General features: G+C 38.9%; 1 protein-coding gene across 5 annotated transcripts in view; it reads right to left on the reverse strand.

The window, feature by feature from the left end:
- The window catches only part of CFAP54 (cilia and flagella associated protein 54), a 288,646-nt gene that overhangs the window by 64,481 nt on the left and 203,382 nt on the right, over window positions 1–20,783 (reverse strand). For all 5 annotated transcript variants that reach the window (XR_009265430.1, XM_058741709.1, XM_058741710.1 and 2 more), the window contains 9 exons: window positions 19,755–19,902; window positions 18,817–18,974; window positions 18,470–18,649; window positions 18,243–18,369; window positions 14,126–14,281; window positions 12,709–12,814; window positions 11,692–11,785; window positions 8,227–8,325; window positions 7,549–7,690 (listed from right to left, as the gene is read on the reverse strand). Coding sequence is in view for 4 of the 5 variants with exons in the window: in XM_058741709.1 (XP_058597692.1) it covers window positions 7,549–7,690; window positions 8,227–8,325; window positions 11,692–11,785; window positions 12,709–12,814; window positions 14,126–14,281; window positions 18,243–18,369; window positions 18,470–18,649; window positions 18,817–18,974; window positions 19,755–19,902 (1,210 nt within the window). In the remaining variant the exon portion in view is untranslated. The remainder of the gene's footprint in view (window positions 1–7,548; window positions 7,691–8,226; window positions 8,326–11,691; window positions 11,786–12,708; window positions 12,815–14,125; window positions 14,282–18,242; window positions 18,370–18,469; window positions 18,650–18,816; window positions 18,975–19,754; window positions 19,903–20,783) is intronic.

Below are 20,783 nucleotides of genomic sequence, written 5' to 3' on the forward strand. Positions count from 1 at the left end.
TATGGTATAGAACCACCACCAAAAAAAATTGGATAATTGGAATTCCAATTCCAATTGATAATTGGAAAAATATATTTGCAAATTAAAGGATTGATTTCTATAAAAGGCAGGGGGAAGAGCTTTTACAGATACTTAAAGAAATGAAAAAAAAAAAAAAACACCTCATGAAAAACTGACAAAGATTATGGGCAGAGAGTTCACACAAAAGACGATTAAGCTTAGTCCTAGCAAGAGATGTGTAAATTAAAATGAAATCTTCTTAAAATTATACATGTGTCTGTTTGTGTGTGTATTCACAGATAAAGTGTACATGTGTGTGTACCTGTGTGTATTCATAGATATACATATATATCATATATATGTAAACTTTTGTACATAGGCTAGTATAGCTATTGGGTCAACAGACACATCGTATCTATTGGGTCAATAGATACACTATATCTATTGAGTCAGTAGATACATATATAAGGCACACATATATACATACATACAAGGTTACCTATAGTAGAGTTGTATGTAATAGCAAAAGAGTAGAAACAACCTAAAAAAAATCTATCAAAAGGAGACTAATTTAACTATAATGCAATTTATAGAGGGTTATTATGCAACGATAAAAAGACACTGTATGGATTTGAAAAATTTGCCAATAGATACACTTATATTAAGTGGAGGGAAAAAAGAGCAAGGAAAGTAATTGTGTGCACTAATATTTATGCTATTAATTGTATTGGTTTAGGGAAAAACATATCAATGTATTGGTGTGTGCAGCCATATTTGTTCATGCAACATCCATCCTAATCCCTGAATGTGCCTGCCTATATTGAAGTTACAAAGATAAAAATCACGGTTGCGAGATTTCCTTGCAGCAAGGGCCCTGCATGGGACTTAGGTGTCATGAATTCCACGCATTCACGTAGAAGTTGAAATTGGCACTGTGCTAGGTGGTGCAGGAGACAGGATTCGAGGCACCTCTCTTGCTGGTGTGGGTTCTGGCAGAGGCCACGTGGCTCTTGAGGCTGCAGCCAGAGCAAAGCCTCCTTCTTTTGCAGGCAGATTCCTGATTCTACAGCTGCCTTTACGCTCTGGTCTGAATGTTTGTGTCTCCTCCCAAATATGTTGAAATGCTAATCCCCAGTATGATATTAGAAGGTGAGGCCTTTGGGAGGTGCTGAGCTCATGACATTAGAGCCCTCCTGAATGGGATGAGTACTGAGAGGCTCCAGAGAGATCCCTAGCCCCTTCTATCACATGAGAAGGCACCATCTAGATACCAGAAAGCGGGCCCTCACTAGGTACGGAACCTGATCTTGGACTTCCAGCTCCCACACCTGTGAGAAGTACATTTCTGTTGTTTATAAGCTAGCCAGTCTGTGGTATTTTGTTATAGCGGTGTTAACAGACTAAGACACTTATTTACAACAAAACAAAAACCTCCAGTTCCCTTGGGCCTAGCTTTGTGTCGCTTAGTCAGGATGTTCAGCTTAGAATTTGTTCGGTCCTCGCAGGGATTTTGGAAGTCTTAATAAATCTCCTTCTGCTTAAATAAATTGGAGTGGATTCTGTCCTCTCCAGTGGCACTTCAGCAGTTTGCATAAGCATGTATACCTCTGGTACAGAACCTAGAAAACTGATTGTGGTAGCAGAATAAAGGTTCCCAAAAGATGTCCGTGTACTCATCCCCAGAACTTCTGAATATGTTAGGTTACAGGGCAAAGGAGAAATATGGCTGCAGATAGAATTAAGATTGCTTATCAGCTGACCTTCAGAGGGGGAGTTTTCCTAGGTCATCCATGTAGTCCCAGTGTAATCCTAGACGCCCTTATATGTAGAAAAGGGAAACAAGAGAGAGAGACAGAGTAAGTCAGAGTCAGAGAGATTGGAAGATGTAGGGAGGGGCCACAAGCCCCTGGAAAACACAAGGAAAGAGATTCTCACCTAACGCCTCCCCTAAAGTACTCTGCTGACACCTTAATTTTGTTAGCCCAGTGAGACCCATTTTAGACTTCTGACCTCCTGAACTGGAAGACAGACCTTGTGTTGTGTTAAACCATAAATTGTGGTTGTTGGTTAGAGCAGGAATACAATGACAACATCAATTGTCTCTAGGGACAAGTCAGTCATTTGTAGAGAAGACAGAAGGGAGACTTTTCTCTCCATGCCCTTTGAGGTCTTTTGAGTTTTGATTCTTTTTTTTTTTTTAACGTTTTTATTTATTTTTGAGACAGAAAGAGACAGAGCATGAAGGGGGGAGGGGCAGAGAGAGAAGGAGACACAGAATCGGAAGCAGGCTCCAGGCCCTGAGCCATCAGCCCAGAGCCCGAAGCGGGGCTCGAACTCACGGACCGCGAGATCGTGACCTGAGCTGAAGTCGGACTCTTAACCGACTACGCCACCCAGGTGCCCCTTGAGTTTTGATTCTTGAGAACAAATCACCTATGTAAAAAATTGAACTAAACTAAAAGAGCCTCTGTACATATTTGAGCAATGTCGTCTGGTCTTTAATGTCACAGGAGAAAATTAAGGCCAGTTCAACTCTTCTTTCTTTACAGAAAGTCCACTTTTCCTGACTGAATGTTCACAATTACTTTCTTTGTCTTTATAATCCAAAAGTGATGTCAGAATTTTTCCAGGTATAACCTGCAATATACATTTATTTTCAGAAGAACTTTTGTGAGAGGTGGATCCCTTTGCAACGGTTTCTCTCCAGCCTCAGCCAGAGCTGCATGGGTTTCACTGGTTCTGGGCAAGTATTTATGCTCATTTCCCTGCAACTTTCAGGTGGTGAGAATTCCAACCTTACAATCTCAGGTGGGGTTCTGACTTCTCCCAAGTGACTCATTTTTGGCCCTGACCGGGCAATTTGGCACGTTTCTCTGCATCTACTCAAGCCAGTGGGCAATGTGTTTCTAGTCCTCAATTTGACAAGCCCACTCTGAAGCTTAATTCTAAGCAGTTAGCAGGGTTCTGACCTTCCCTACCCACAGGGCCCTCCTTCCAGACCCCCTCTTTGTCCTGGCATCCAAGTCCCAGCCCTAGCAGTGCCCTCGCCAATGGCGTCCTCACCTTCAGCTCTTGCTTAGAATCACTCAATTTACTTTGGTAACTTGAGATTTCCCTTTCCTGACTTCATTCTCAGCTGTAAGTTAAAACAATTTCAGTTCTGTTTTATCCAACCTTGTGTTACATGTTTGGATTGGGGAGGGAAAACGCATCTTTCATGTCAGCTCAATCCGAAAGGGTGATGCATTCATTCTGCACTTTGATTTCTTGGTAATACTTTCTTATCACACCCAACACAGTGATCAAGGGCACAGCTTTTAGAACCGGATAGATCAGGATTTGCATCAGCAGTAGAAAATTATCATGGTTACATAACCTCTCTGAGGACCTTTCTTCGTTTAATATATATGACACTGCCATGGGATTTTCGTCAAGGACAGATGAAATCACATAAAGCACTAGCGTATGGCATCAGGACACACTGGTCCCACTGTTATCTAGCATTCGCTGCATATGGCTTTCTGTTCTTGTGTCAGTCTTTGACCGGGCCCTGCTGAAGGTTTTAAATGATCTTGTTACATTTCTTTTGGCTCCCTGAAGTGTCAGTCTTCCTCTGAGTCTTCAAGAGAGCATTTCATTGTGCTTGCCTGGCAATGTTTCCTTACGGGTGCCTTCTGTTGCTTCCTATTTTTCATTGTTGACTCTGTCTAGAATAAAGAATGTCTTCACACCTAGAGTCTGATAATAGAGGGTGGAGAATATGTGCTCTGCTCTTGGTCATGAGGCGGTTCCTTCTCAGATTTAAGTGATCAAAGTATAGAGCTCTGAATGACATTTCTAGAAGCTTGCAGGTGTTGGACCAGGACAGCTCTGCTTCACTGAGGATGGTTCTCATCATGCTCCAATTGTCTCAACTGCTAATACTATGAACTGATACATAGCAGGTACACACACGCATGTGCACACACACACACACACACACACACACACACACACATCACTGCTATTAGCATAAATGATTTTTCTCCATTCTAATCTGTAAGTAGTGTAATACTTTGGGATTTGAGGATGTAATGTGTTTCCCTAGGTCCCCACCTATGGAGTATTGTGTCTCAGAGGAATACAAGAAATCAAGATACTAGCAGAGGAATGGCATCTCAGTTTTTAGTTGGTATTGACCCCATGTTTCTGGACCAGGCCCAAGGCAGTAAGGAAAGAACAAATCCTATTTTTTCAGGCTGAAAGCTTTTCTCTGTTTCAACAGGCAGAGCCTATATTAAAGGTCAGCTGTGATCCTAAGTCTTCGTTCACAGTTCTCTTTGTGTGTTCTGACAATAGGTTCACCGCCATTAGTTTTCGCAAGACAAACATTTATATTTTCTATAGACCAAGTGCATTTGGTTGTGAGAAGCTGCATTCAGGACCACTAGCCCTAAATTGTACTTTTAATTCAAACTGTCTTACAGAATTTAACAATTTTTATCCCAGCTGAAATTTTTCCTAAAGCCATAAGAAAATCAAGACAAAAAAAGATAAGTATATTTAAATACAACTAGGTCCAAAGTAGGCATCTAATAAATGTGTGTGTGTGGTTTTTTTTTTGCACTGAAACTAAATATGATCTTATATTGCCAGTATCATCATCTCAGGGTCTCTATTCCTATAAGACAATGTAGAGAAAACCTCTATAAATTGGATCAGCTGAATCACTCTGGTATCTTCTTATTCTGCAGACGTCATACAGTAGCTCTCTGGTACACATGCTGACCTATTATGGTTCACATACACATGAATAGTCTATTCTGTCATCATGCTTCTCTGATTGCCAATTGCTCTGTGGAGAAAATATGTTTTTTTATACCTGCCCCACAATATACTTGTTCCAGAAAAAAAAAATGTTTCCAATTAACTAATATGCCCATCCTGTCTGTCGTCCAGCTTCAGCCTAATTTGCTTCCATTAATATGGACCTCTTAAGAGACATATCTATATAATTCCAAAGTGTATCTCTGTTCTGACTGTCAATGACTGGAACCTCATGGAAGGAAAGACTCACTTTCTTGGTTTTCTATGACTCCTCCTTCCTTTTGGACACAAATATCTGGTGCAGTGTTCCACACACAAAAACCATGACTATTGGTCACCACCTTGAGTACACATCAATGCTAGCAAAGGTGAGATTACTGAGGACGTTTTCTCCTGGATGCTAATTTATGCTAATGCAAGGAAAATCAAACAAGTTTTATTTGTTGCTGTTGCCCATTAGCAATTCATTATAATATAAACTTCCTTGCCGTCTGGGTATTTGTAGCAGTCAGGAGGGGATTCAGTACCTCCTTCCAACCCAAATACTGAAGTGAGGGAAATCATCAGCATGAATTAATTATCAGTCTGCTAGGAAAATACTGGAGGGCAAAACTATTACCCTTAAGGCAAGGCAAAATGCAAAATAGATGGGACTTCAAAATTTAGTCATTTCAAATTACTATTTTTGTAAAACAGTAAAAGGGTGCTAATGGTACAAAACAGAAACTGAAAATTGGAATATACTATGAAAATCACTGAGAAGGGCAAAGAAATCACACATTCTAGCAGTAAGCACAGCTAAGATGAAGACCACCTGCTCAACTGATCAACTCAGATCATTTGGATCCGGGATGCGGCTCCTCACTGCATGTGCCCATGGGTGACATCATTAACGGATCACTGCAACACCTTTTCCTGTATTTCCATACAGGGGTTCAGAATTCCTCTCAGGTAGCTGCCAGCCACAGACTGGACTTGTCACGTAAGATAGTTTGGATTATCATTCGGCAAACATTCGTGCCCCTCTCCCTTCCTTGCCTGGCACAGTGGATTCCCCTTCCTCACTGATGTTGGACTTGGCCATATGATTTGCCATGGCCAGTGAGATGCGGTGTGAAGAGAGACCTTGAGTGTACTTCTGTGATAGAGCTTGGCCCCTTTGCTCCGCTGTACACCGTGAGAAGAGCATGCTCCAAACAGCCACTGCCTCCTCAGCCTGGGCTTCATAACAAATGTACATGGACCAGACCAAGTCAAAGGATGAATTCTCATTGCCCCTAAGTTCTAGGGTTGTTTGATACACAGCATAATTTTGGTAATAACTGCTTAATACAGCATTTTAGATGAAACCGATGAAACAAAATCCCACCAGACATCAAAGCAATAAAATAGGAAAACCACAACTTGGCATAAAAAGTTTATCTAATGGTTTAACCTCAGGCAATACATTTTTGGGTTGGAAAGGAAGAAAGCCAAGGAAAGGGATGGTTTTAGACACTAATCCTTTGGCTAAAGTTGACTTAACACTTCAGCAGAGTAAGCTGCTGCCTACAGATGTGTTTTCAGCGGCTTTAGGAAGAACACTCCTACCCCCACCAGGTTAAAGTAGCACTCTTCACCCCATTTGGCTCAATGCTCACCTAGTGCCAAGGAAAATTAGTTATTGTTGTTACTGAAATGTCAGCCTGGAAGTAAGACTCCAGCACCTTATGCCTTTGAACCATCCAAGTGTTCAGCATACAAGAAGCACTCAATCTCAATAACTATTTTTCAAATGAATGAATGGACAAACACATAAATGAATCTTAAATATATTACTGCTGATCTGACTTAGAGGTTTATATGACAGTTTGCTAGCTAACAAAGGAGCCGTAAAATAGAAAAAACAAATAATAGTGAGATCAAGTTTAAATTCTAACCTCTCATTCATTAATTCATTCAACAATTACGAGGGGCGCCTGGGTGGTTCAGTCAGTTAAGCCTCCAATTTCAGCTCAGGTCATGATACCACAGTTCATGGGTTCTAGCCCCACATTGGGCTCTGTGCTGACAGCTCAGAGCCTGCAGCCTGCTTCAGATCCTGTGTCTCCCTCTCTCTCTGCCTCTCTCCCACTTGTGCCCTCTCTCTCTCTCTCTCAAAAATAAACAAACAAAAAAATGAAAAAAAAATAAACAATTACAAATGCCTGTCATGTGCAAGTAATGTGTGATTTTCTGCAGTTAGGGCAGCAAATCAAATAAAGTCCCTATCCTCAGGAAGCTGATGATAGCTTAATGAGAGAAAGAGTTCAAACATGTATACCCATGTGCACATGTGCACACCCATACATGCACACGTACACACACAAATATAAAATAACTAAGAAAAAGAACAGAGAACTACATGAGAGTATGAGGGTGAGCACACATTTTAGGGGATCAGGAAAGGATCCACAAGTAAATATTTCCAAAAGGCCTCATTTGACATGTGTGAACTGGAAAATAGACAGAAGGAAATACCATTTTTCACAGAGTCCTGCATCTGAAATGCAACAGCTGATTGAGTAACACAGACGTACATACAATGAAGTGATGCCCCTTTGTTTTGGCAGCTAGGCTGCAGAGCCCGTCTTTCTGAGGTTCCTCCTGCCATGATACTCTCTAAGCTAAAACCCAACAGATCACCATGATTAAACCTTTGCAACTTGATTATGCATTACATGTATCAGGTTTTTATAAAATGCCTAGACATTTCAAACATACCAAGCAAATAATCTGTATATGAAGACAAAAGATCCACAGTGGCAAATTCGGGGATATTTGGTAAGGCCCCTTGGCTGACTTTATCAGTTCTAGCATTCTTCTTTCCAATAAGTAGGTTAGCTGCTAGCACAGCTTCACTGACCTAAAATTAATGCAGAATTAGAATTCATAAATGTAAGCTTTCTGATTCATAGATTATCCATTAGGCCCATAGTGTGAAAAAGTGAATTCATAAAATCATATTCAATATACATTGGAAGAAAAAATAAAGACAATCTGGAAAACAACATGTGATGCCCAACATGTAGTATATATCATTGTCAAACAAATCATTATTGTTGACAATTTAATTAATGCATGAGTCACTTTAAATAGGCTATCTCACCTAGCTCTGAAAGATATTTGCCAAAATGTCAAAATGTGCACATATGTATCTGCCAATACTTTCATTAAAGAAAAGCCAAAACAAACAAAGACAGGTCTGCCTAATAAAGATTAAAAACACAACATACTTAAGGAGCATTCCTAATCTTCCCAAAGAAAGATCATTGGCATAAATCCTAAAGAATGTGAATTTTCCTTTCTCTTGTCTAGATACATTATGCTGTCCTAACAACTAGTAGGTAGAGGATACAGACAGGCCAGTTAAAAGGAAGCTTAAATAAAAATCACACCAACCTGGGCAGCAGCTCTTATCACAGTCCAGGCCAGTGAACTGTACATTTCAAATCGATTTACTGTTGGTTCTTTAATAGAACTATGCCTTCTGGTAGGAGTCTAAAAAATATAGCACATATGTTATAATAAAGATAGATAAAGATACCATGAAGTTGCATGATAAATTTTCTCATCCTCTGAAAATGACATTTCAGTGGAACACTATATAGCCATTAAGAATAATAATGTAGGGGCGCCTGGGTGGCTTGGTCGGTTAAGCGTCCGACTTCGGCTCAGGTCATGATCTCACGGTCCGTGAGTTCGAGCCCCGCGTCGGGCTCTGGGCTGACAGCTCAGAGCCTGGAGCCTGTTTCAGATTCTGTGTCTCCCTCTCTCTCTGCCCCTCCCCTGTTCATGCTCTGTCACTCTCTGTCTCAAAAATAAATAAAAACAAAACAAAACAAAACAAAAAGAATAATAATGTAAAAATAAAGAATAATAATGTATGTATTAGATGTATTGACATGAAAAGATGTTCAAATATATTAGAGACAGAAAAGTAGAGGTTACAAAATAGTATGCAAAGTACGATCCTATTTTTAAAAAGATATGTATACACATATATTCCCTGTATACACAAGCAAAGAAAATTATTAACAGTGGTTATTATGGCTCTTAAGGGTGCTTATTTTTCTCATCTTTTCTAATTTTTTATACTGAGCTTGTATTTGAATAACAATAAAATAAACACAAATGGCATTTTAAGGAAAGTATTTACTTAAAATGGTATTTGCCATTTTAATAGATGATTTATAAGTTGAATACATTGTGTGAGAATGTCAGAAATAAGAATATTACTTAAAGGTTTCTGATAGGTATTCGCTATCACTTTTCTAACTAGGGAACTATTAAAGGATGATGTAATCATAAAGTTCCATAGAATAGCAAAAATAGCAATGAATGAAGATATTTTTTTACCGTGTGGTGTGTGTTTTCAATTTTTTAAATAAGAAAGTCAATGCTACAAAAATTAACAGAAAGAAGCTCCAATGGCAATGTAATATCTGCCTGTTTTACATTTTTAAAGATAGCTAAAATAAGTATTAATAGTTAATTCTTAATATTTAACTAATATGGATAAAACTGTTCAATTAGACTGCTTGGTTCTAATTTTTTGATGCTCATATTTTGGCCAATTCCTTGATCTTCAACAAGACTGCAGAATAAAACAAACAATAACAAAGATATCTTTGTTTTACTTCTGGCTACAGGACTCCCAAGGAAAGAAAGTCAGTGAATAGGGTTGATGCCAGAGCAGGAAACACAACGTGTAAATGTGGCCTAGCCTAGATCAAGTGCTAAGATTGGCTGGAGGTAGATGATACCTGGAGAAGCCGCCTATGGATAATCTAAGCAATACAGCCCTCTCCCAAAATATGAGAACCCTAGTCGTTAGCTGTAATGAAGCCACTTAGGCTTTGGGGTAGCCCTTGTGGCTTACTGGCTCTGTAAGTTTGGGCAATTTACCTATTTAAATTCTGGAAAGAATACTAATAGGCATTAAATGAAGAATACATAATAACATTAAATAACTATAATGTAAGAACAATGCTGAGCATGGAGCCTACTTAAGATTCTTCCTTTCTCCCTCCCTCCCTCACTCTCTCTCTCTCTCTCTCCCTCTGCTCCTCTCCCCTGCTCACACAGTCTTTCTCTCTAAAACAAAATAATAATAATCATAATAATAATAAATTAATTAAAAATTAAAAGTTACTGGCCTCATATATCTCCAAAGCACCCACATCCTGCCCACAGGATCTCCCTCAGTCTAGATCCCTGGAATTCAAATGTGGCCCACAGACCAGCAGAAATGCCAAATCTCAGACCCCATCCTTGACTTACTGAATCAGACTCTGCATTTTCACAGGATCCCCAGAGATGCTTCTGCCCCTTGGTTTGGAAGCACCGCTCTAGAAGTGCATGCCCCTGCAACTATTTGCATGGTCCCCTTCTCATCCAGTAAATCCCACCTCTTGCCACTGCATCATTCACAATCCCACCAACCCAAGTTCTTTCCTAATCTCCAATTTTACTACCTAAACCAACCCCCCTTCCTTCTCTTCTTTCTCTCCCTTTCTTCCCCCACCCCCAACCCCACACAACCTTCCTTCCTCTTACTTTTTTCCTTTACTGGTTTATTGTCTCTCTCCCTCTACTGAAAACTAGTTCCATGAGAACAAGGACTAAGTTTGTCTTAATCACTGATTAATAACCTTCCAGAATACTGTCTGGGTCAGAGTGAATGTTCAATAGGTATGTGATGAATAAATGAGTGACTCTATCAAAAAGTGATCTGTTAGCAGGCCGTATCAGTAATGAACATCTTACTTGTCCATCTGTTTAACCAATATACCATTTCCTACAATTTCCTGATTAATACTAATACCTTAGAGTATTTACATACACCTACATTTCATGTATTACATTTTAACAGGCAAAACTGTCCACAGGAACTCTTATTTCCAGAGCCTTATATACAACATGCACATGAAAAGATGCTCAACATCACTCCTCATCAGGGAAATACGAATCAAAACCACACTGAGATACCACCTCACGCCAGTCAGAGTGGCTAAAATGAACAAATCAGGAGACTATAGATGCTAGCGAGGATGTGGAGAAACGGAAACCCTCTTGTACTGTTGGTGGGAATGCAAACTGGTGCAGTCACTCTGGAAAACAGTGTGGAAGTTCCTCAAAAAAGTTAAAAATAGATCTACCCTATGACCCAGCAATAGCACTGCTAGGAATTTTCCCAAGGGATACAGGAGTGCTGATGCATAGGGGCACTTGTACCCCAATGTTTATAGCAGCACTCTCAACAACAGCCAAATTATGGAAAGAGCCTAAATGTCCATCAACTGATGAATGGATAAAGAAATTGTGGTTTATACACACAATGGAATACTACTTGGCAATGAGAAAGAATGAAATATGGCCTTCTGTAGCAACGTGGATAGAACTGGAGAGTGTCATGCTAAGTGAAATAAGCCATACAGAGAAAGACAGATACTATATGTTTTCACTCTTATGTGGATCCTGAGAAACTTAACAGAAGACCATGGGGGAGGGGAGGGAAAAAAAAGTTAGAGAGTGAGAGAGCCAAACCATAAGAGACTCTTAAAAACTGAGAATAAACTGAGGGTTGATGGGAGTGGGAGGGAGAGGAGGTGGGTGATGGGCACTGAGGAGGGAACCTGTTGGGAGGAGCACTGGGTGTTGTATGGAAACCAATTTGACAATAAATTTCATATTAAAAACAAAACAAAACAAAAAAATATCCAAAGAAGTATCTAAACATGAGTGTGACTATAAAGTAATAAATGAATTTCTCCAAATCATACATAAAAATCAGTCTCATTATTTCAATAGCACAGAGTTAACAAAGGCAATTAATTTAAGATTTCTAATAAAATAGTTTATTACCTTAAGTGTTAATGGTGGTGTTGAAAGATTGTTTTTTGGCTTCCTCATATGTAAAAATAATAAGGCCATTTCTAAGTAGGAGTCTCTTATCAATCTAAAATGATAGAACACTGTACTTATTAAATAGTTTCACCAATCATAATCATTTTGCATCATTTTCCACAATTTCTGAGCTGATGAAAGGTAAAAATAGACAAAACCAGTATCTGTCCCAAATACACACCTTCTTTTCACAGCACCATTGGCAGAGACAGCAGCACCTTCCTCCCTACTGAAATTGGAAGCTCTTGAAGAGAGTTGAGAATTCTACCTTGTCCTGTGCTGGCAACACTCCATGGCATGACTGCTCTGAAGCCCAGCATCCATGCCATTCTAGAATATTCCAGCACAAAAGTCACTAAAGAAGTGAAAATCAGGACTGAAGGAACCTACCTTGAAAATCAGACCTCTTTTTCTACCCTCCTATACTAATGAAAATGGAAAGAGACATGGAGTAATGCAGAAAGCAGTTGTATGATATGGGTGAGGTCCGTGTATTCACTATCAAACCTGTCGGTTGGGGCTATTTAAATCAGTACAGTTGTAATAATGGCAGCTTATTCTCAATCTTAAGATGATTTTTATATAGAATTAAGTTGGCCATCCCTGGCCCTGTTGACCAGAGTGAATATCCACATAAATCCCTTCTAGATACAATTTCACATCCATGGAAGCTGCTGGAATCCTGGGACAGATAGGAGATCGATGTGAGTAAAGACTAGAAGCAATACACAGTCCAGTATGCCACCATGATAACTGCCATCACCAACCATTGCTGTAAATGAGGCTTTGGGTCAGAGCAAAGGGCAACAACCTTGGAAAGGAAGTCAGTAAATCTGGTGGACAATGGACCCCAGGGAACTAGTCCTGCCATAGGAAGATGGTCTCCCAGTCATCCCAGCCTTGAATGTTCAATGTACTACCAGAGCATGGGACTTAAGCCAAAATATGTTATAATAATGGGAAGATTTTTTTTACCCGGAGTTTTGATCATTTCTCAAGCTTAGTTGTATAGCTTCAAATAAACTCTCAAGTTGTGAACTTGGAGATTTCTCTTCCATCAATATTTGACGTTCTATTTTGCCTGAAAGAATAAAAAAAAATATGTACACAAATGGTTTTTCCTTTTTCTATCATTTAGAACTTTAGAATAAATATTTCATGCTGGGACTTCAGAAAACTGAATGTGCTGTCCTTACTGCCCATCTGTCTGTTGTTTTTGCTGTAAGGTCAGCCAATAGTGCAAGATCTTTTACTTCTTTTCCCAGGAGTCTCCGGGTTCATCCTGCCTTTAGTTAGCAACACTGAATCAAAGCCTCCTTTGGCTTTCCAGACACAAATGTTCTTACCATCTTATTTTTATATTTCCTTACTTTGTACCTCCCTTTCCTCCTGTGGGGCCCATTCCCTTTGTCTACATCCATGTCCTCTTCCTCTTGTATTACAGATACAGTATTGCGGATCTCTGTCTAGTATTGCAGATGTCATAGAAAACATCTCTGCCAAATCCTAAAAAGTCAGCAAACACTTGAAAACCATCACAAATGATGCAAATACTTCGGTGTTCACACCGCTCTTGACCCCATGGTTAGCCACAACGTTCAGTGGAATGGCACTTTTGTAGCCAAAGGGCAAGGAAGGAAAATCATATAATCGCTATAAAAAGAATTCAGTTTTCATTTAGTGTGTGGACAGGGCACAGAGCCTCCCAGGGTTAGGTTCACGCCTGGGCACTATCATTTAGTAGCTGCTGACTTAGAGAAGGTTTCTTAACCAGACTGTACCTCATTTTCCTCATCTGTCAAGTAGGATTAGCCATGCATACCCTGTAGAACTGTTGTAAGAATCGGCAATATGAGAGGTTACACACTGACTACTATAGGGCCTTGCATCTAGTCGACGATCAACAAATGATAGCAACCATCATCGTCACTCTTGTCATGCCCAAAGTAGCCACAGTAATTATGCAAATATATCGTACATAACTTATAATTACAGGTGTGCTACAGCTATTTAAGTGGGTATGTATCTTTTATAGAAATTAACTAAAATGCTTAGCTAAGGAATGAAATCACGCATAAAAAATGCCTTCCAAGCATTCTTTAAGAAACATTATTTATAGCTAAATGGCTGATGCTGACATTTTTGAGTCAAACATAAAACTTTGTCTAAGGAGGGTCAATTGTAATTATAAAAGAGACTAAGTAGTCGTACTCTTTGTCCCCTTTCTTGATATAAGTTTGCCAAAGGTACCACTTCTGTGTCATCGCTAAGCCCTTTATAAAACATGTATTTTTTTTACAGTCAGTGACCAGATTTTCAAGAAGCATATTGTTAATAGGAAAAAAAAAATCCCATAAACTTTATCACAGTTCTGACCCCAAGTACATCTTACCTTTCTGAAAAAGAATTTCTGCCTCTACCTCATGTTCTTCTGCTGCTGCTACCTTACAGAGCTTCCGTGCCATTTCAAAAAGATGAAGGGCAGGTAACCACTTCGAGGGATCCTTCTTTTTACTGGTATAATAGACTTGTTTGGCCACTGTATGTCCTGAAGGGAACAAGTCGGATGGCGAAGGAAGAATGAAACACACGGCGTTTGTAACAAGCCTCCACGTTACCAGATTTCTCTCACAATAAGTTTGCTTAAGAACTCTAGTAGTCTTTACTTTATAGCATCTAAGAAATATTTTTTAAACTCAATATTCAAATATTTCAATGAACTTGAACAGTAGCACTTAGAAACTTTATCTTTGATAAATTTCAACATTTTCTTATTTTTAAAATGAAGGATATAATCTCTCGGGTCTCTTTCAGCTCCAACATTTCATGATGCTCTACAGAACAACTGTGTTCCTAACATGAGGTTGTTAGTAGGAAAACGTCTGTAAGTCTTATGAAGCTTTATATTTTTCCCAGTAAAAGTTTGCATATATTAATAGGCAGTAATTTTGTTTCTATTCAGCTTTATTAGTGCTGGCTTGCTATGCATATTTTATCACTGCAACTAGATGCCAAAGCCATTTGGATAAGGGCCACGTGCTGTACTTCTTGTGTGGTCCTGTCATCATTTAAGATAATGAAGGACTGTTGTATTGTTGAAGAGGCATTAGATGTAATCTGTGTGCCCTCACAGACAGACAGACACGTAGCAAATATTTTCTGAATGCTGGATAAAATGAGAGGCACTGGGCAAAAGTGAGAAAAGAGAAAAAGAAGAGCTCAAGCTTATTAAGTGATTCCTACAATCCAGGTACCATCCCAAGGACTTAAGCATTATCTCGTGTAATCCTCCCAACTCTGAATGGATGTCATTAGTACACTTCACAGAGGACAAAGCAGCGGCACAGTGATTCTTTTCTTTTCTTTTCTTTTCTTTTCTTTTCTTTTATTTGCCCAAAGTCATGTGACTTGTAAGAAGCAGGGCTGTGATTAGAACCCAGGCAGTCTGACTCCAGGGCCCACACTCTAAATTATGACAAGAATAAGACCAGACCGGAGTAAGACCAGAAATCTTTCTCCAGAGTCCATGCTCTTCAATCCTAACAATTACCAATCGTGAGTAGATCCCAGGTAAGGGTATGCTAGTAGCATTTTGTCCAAGGCAACCTCATTTTTCAACACATCTGCCATTTTTATATGTTCATTTATTGTTTCAAATTATATTAGAGCTGTTTATTCATATACGACAACATTATCAATTATCTTCAAGTAATTTGGGCACTGACATATATGTACTATATATAAAATCTATGTTATATATAATAAAGTATTAATATATAATAAAAGCTCTTGCATTGTCTTCTGGATTTCTATTGAAACAATAAAGGGATTTGTTACAGAAATTACTGACAGTTTTCTCTCTCTCTCCCCCTAAGAGGATGACAGGCTGTCTGAGGGCAGAGATGATCACTGGCTCCCTCTTGTATCCCCACTCCCCAGCATCATTCTTGCATCTTTCTTCACTGCTATTACGTAAGCAATCAATAATCTATTTTTTAATCTCATAAAGAAGCTCAAGGTTCACTCATTAGTGGGAAAAATAATCTCAAAAACCATGATGCTTATTTTTGGTTTTATGAAAGTCTCAGAATGCCTTTTTCCATCAGAGGCTTTCACAAAGGAAAAACAATTGTTTCAATGGCTCTATTCTTGCGATGAATCTATACTCTCCCTATAAAGGAAAACTGTCGAGAAAGCATCAAATCAGATGATTTTATGCTTCATAATATTGAAGTGCTCCTTTTTCCAATAAACATCAACTCTGTGAAAAAGAAGTTGTGAAACTGATGTTGTTTTGACAGAAAAGCTGCTTTTGGTTTTGTTTTTTAGGTCTGTATTTAATATAATATAACAGAAAGCAAGCTGTTCTGCCTCAAGTGAGTCTAAAAAACAGTGGCACTATTGTCACAGAGTGGTGACACATCTTCAGGATTAGGAAGTCAGGAAAGCAGAGAATACATTTGATTTCACACAATCTGCACAATTTAACACAATCTTTACTTTAAGCTCTTGTAGAAATTGAATATACTGATAATATAACAAACTGTGAACTAAAAATATACAAAAATAGCTCTTATGGGGTCAGATTGCTGGAAGGAAGTCTAGAGGTCAGCTAGGCCAACCTAATCTCATAAATAAGGAGACTCAACAATACAGAGGTGATACAATTTACCCAAAGTAATAAAATTCATCTCTGATGAGGAGGAGGAGGAATCACATAAAATAATAATGAGTAATAATCATGAGGGGTAGAAGGGAGAAGATCCTGGACAGATGATGGTTTGACCACACACAGCTCTCTTGCCCTCCCTTCACACTGTAGTCCAACCATCCGCCTCTCCTTAGCTGAGCAGCTACTGGTACAGGAGGCAAATGGGTACCAGGAAGTGAGGGGTATGTTTTAAAATGTAGGTTTCTTTACTGTTCAGGTGTGTTTCATTACTGTACAGGCCAGGAGACAACTGCCACTGAAAACATAGTTGACGACAGTTCCCAAGAAGCTGGGGCACACCACATCACACCGGGCCAGACAGAAAAGCCCAAAAGTTGGTCAGGAAGTAGAGGGAGCGAGGGGAAAATGTGGACAAGAATCTTTATTTTAGATGTGGTAGGAAGGGACGGGTAGGTTGGGGTAAACAGGCAAAGCAGGTTTCGGATTAGCTAGTCTAAAATAATTTCAGTGGGCTGAGCTAGTAGTCTGATGATACCTCTCCCAGGGGTGATTAGGGCAGGAAAACAATGGTTCAGAGTGTCAGAGCCCAGCAAAGGACTACAAGGGAGCCCAATAAAGGTTCAGAGAATGGGCTCTGGAATAGTCTCCATTTAAAGGGCATGCTCACAGGATAGTGGTTTGGTAAGCTCTAGGCATTGGCTAGCCCCAGGAAGTCCTTCCCTAGTCAGCAGGATGTCAAAGTATCAGAAATACAGAAAAGAAAAAGGCATGATTAATATAGGTTAGAACACAGAGAGCTGTTATAAGATTTCCTGCCCTCTGAGCTGGACAAAAAGCCTGGGAGCTCGAGGCAGTCAGCCTTGGGTCAAAGGCCAGAGACGGTGTCCTAGAGAAAGCTTGACACAATCTGTAAGCTCCAGAGAAGGACAGCACTGGTCAGCTCCACTTTGGCTCCAGTGGGCTGTACGCCTCTTGCTTCCTGGTCCACCAGCTCCCATCAGGTCCAGTCAGAGCTGGCTCCAGTCTAACCTGCAATCGATTCTTCAGCTCACTTCCTCCCATGAGGCTGCCCCTAGCCCACTCTGATCAGACTATCCTGGTCTCCTGCACTTCCAGAACAGGTCAAGCTTGTCCTGACCTCAGAACCTACAACACGGCTCTCTCTGTCTCCATCATGCATAACTAGTCACTTGCAATTTAAGGTTTAGGGTTAAATACCACTTCCACACAGAGCTCTTCACCAATGACTCTACTTAAACAGGCACCCCTCCCTTCATTGTTCTTTATCAGCAGAACTCATCCACATCTTTCATAAAATGGATCACAATTTATAATTACATACCTATATGTAATGCATTATTGTACATAAGCTTTCTGTACCCTTACTCATTTTCTGCCTGGTACTTGTCAAATATATATTTTATTTTATTTTATACAATATTTATCTCTATTAAATTTTATAAGGGGGATATTTTATAAACATTATAAACATTAAACATATAAACATATAAACATTAAAAGATTTTATGCAATATTTATTATATTTATATTTATATTTATATTTATAATGTGCACTTCTCCATATGGTTTGTTTACTTGCTTATTTCTACCTCCCACATGAAGATCAGTGACTGTACCTGTTTAACCTCCAGTAATTTCCCAGGACCTCACCCGCAATCTGGCACACAGTAAATAATCAAAAACTATTCATTAAAATAAATGGAGCCCGAGTATTCATAAATATTGCCCCATTTGAACGTACTCCTAGGATAGCCTGCCTGAAAATGACAATTTCTCATCAGTGACTTGAGTATAATATATGTTAAAACATTCTTACCAATCCTCATTTTTGTTTTGGCCAATAACATGACATGGGGAAGATAGATATTTTTCAAAGGATGCGATGGACTTGCAGAGTCAGTGTTTGATAAAGGAAATTCAATCGTTTCTCCAAAAGTTAGCATCTGTGAAAGGAACACTGTATTAGTGACTAGCTAATGTGGTTTTGAATAAGACGATGGAAAAGTCAGTGTCTAAGTCTTGAGGACACAAAAGTGCACTCACCTGTTCAATAAGAATGTTGTGAGCCTGAGTCAACAAACATAATTTTTCTGTTTTTGAAGAAGGAGTTTCCTTGAATTTCTCAGCTTTTGTTAAGTCATCCAGCAAAAGCATGCTTCTCACCAGGGTTAAATGAGATCGAGGGGAAATAAATTCACTTTCTTCAAGCAAATGTATTACAGCCTATTAAAATAAAATTATTGCTTTTGATAGTCCTGTTTCCAATCCACTGAAACAAGAGCTGGCCAAACTGTTACGCATTCAGCATCTAATGGGATTTAAAATTCTCTCCTTTTGTTCTAATCAGAATCAGTAGGTGAATATCAATGTGAATGAGGTCTCCTTCCTACCTGAAGGTTTGTTATGATGTCTGCCTTTAAATGCTTTTCTTGTAGGCCAATGATTACAGCTTGCATCAAGAATTCAGCTTGTAGCTCCCTGTCGCCTGCACTTTTTGCTTCCATGCACCCCTCGTTGATGAGGCTGAGGTAATCTGTCATATTGTTTTCTAAAGTGAATAAATGCAGTTATTTAAAATGCACTGAGAAAGTAAGACCCCCAATATTCATCACAGGAATATTGTATAATAGAGAAGAATAGGAAGATATAAAGACAGAAAACAGACTCTACATGAAACATTAAAATAAATGTGCTGCAATTTGGGGGAAAGTACTTTAGGGTATTCCAATGCTACAAAAGTAATAATGCTACACGAAAAATATTTAATGTGAGAGATGGATAGAGATGGCTGGATAGATAGATTTACAAACAGATAATTATTAATCACTGTAAAAACTGACATGTATATGCACCAGGCTATGATCTAAAACTTTATAAATTTAACCCATTTAAGACTGACAATAACCCTATGAAGTAGGTAAAATAATTTCCATTTTTACCAGAGGAAGAAACTGAGGCATAGGGGGATTAAGAGAGTTGACCAAGGAGGAAGTGGTGGACCGAGTATTTGAACCTAAGTCAGGTACCCAGCGACGGAATCTGTGCTCGAGCCCCCTACACTACGCTGCCTCCCTGAATGACAAGAAGACTTGCATGTTGGTATTTTGAAATCTCCTTGCCTGTTTTGCATACATCAGAAACACAGAGGCCATTTTCAGTGTTACGGAAATGACTATTTTTATAACATGAATTCTCTTATTCTGGAAACAGATCAAGCTATAAAGTTGGAAAATGTGAATGTTATAATCGAATGTATCCCAATAAAACCTCCATTACCTAAGTAAAATTAATGTTTAGGAAAACTTTTATTAAAACAGGATATTTGTACCTGTCACAATTCCAACGCCATGAATCTGTGCAACAAAGGCGGTCACCAATGCTAGGCGGCATCTCAACCACAGATGAATGTTGAAATGTTCTCGAGAATTTAGGGAAGTAGGATCTAGAAACTCACCATCATCTTTATTTTCAGTTGCCTAAACAATATTAAAATGATTGTTATCTTGCCATCTAGTAATTTCAAAGTTTTTGCCTAAATGCTAAATGAAAATTGAGAAGCATCTGATATCATTTAATACTAACTTTTTAATTTTGGAAAATTTGTCTTGCATATTCTATAAAATGGAAAAAATGCACACACACACACACACACACACACACACACACACACAAAACAAATAAAATGATTCATAATCCCGCCATGCTCTATTAACATTTGGAATACTGCTTTTCAGCTTTTCTCTTTCTTTCTATACCCATTATAGAAAATAGTTTTGCACTCTGAATTTTTCATTGCAAATGATATTATCAGCAGTATCTAGGTCTTCAAAAATTTTGTGAACATCATTTTAATGGCTGAGGAATAATAAATAATATATTGAGTACTTATTATATTCCAGGTACTGTGTCAAATGCCTTACACACATTATCTTATTTAATCCTCCCAAAAAGCCAAAGAGGGGTTATTATTTTTTCTGTCTTACAGATGGGAGAACTGACACCTAGAAAGGTTAACTATTTGCTTAAACTCCATTACATTTTGGCAGAGGTGGGATTCAAACTTGCATCCTGAATTTAGAGCTCCCTGTCTTAATCCATTGTGCCACACTATTATATATCCCTCACATTCCAAATGTGTATCATAATTGATTTACCATCTTCGTTACTGCACTTTACAAGGGGGTGGCCAATACTCTGGTTTCTCTTCAGATCGTATAAATCTTTCGCCTTTTACAAGGAGGTGGCTAATGTCCAGAGCTACTGAGAGGGAAGGACAAGGGGAGCTTTTTCTAATAGGAGGAATCCATTTTAGACACTCGGGAACTTTAAAACCGTCTAGAACAATGTCTATTTGTTC

The sequence above is a fragment of the Neofelis nebulosa genome, chromosome 8 (genome assembly GCF_028018385.1).
Source record: "Neofelis nebulosa isolate mNeoNeb1 chromosome 8, mNeoNeb1.pri, whole genome shotgun sequence".
Lineage (NCBI taxonomy): Eukaryota > Metazoa > Chordata > Mammalia > Carnivora > Felidae > Neofelis > Neofelis nebulosa.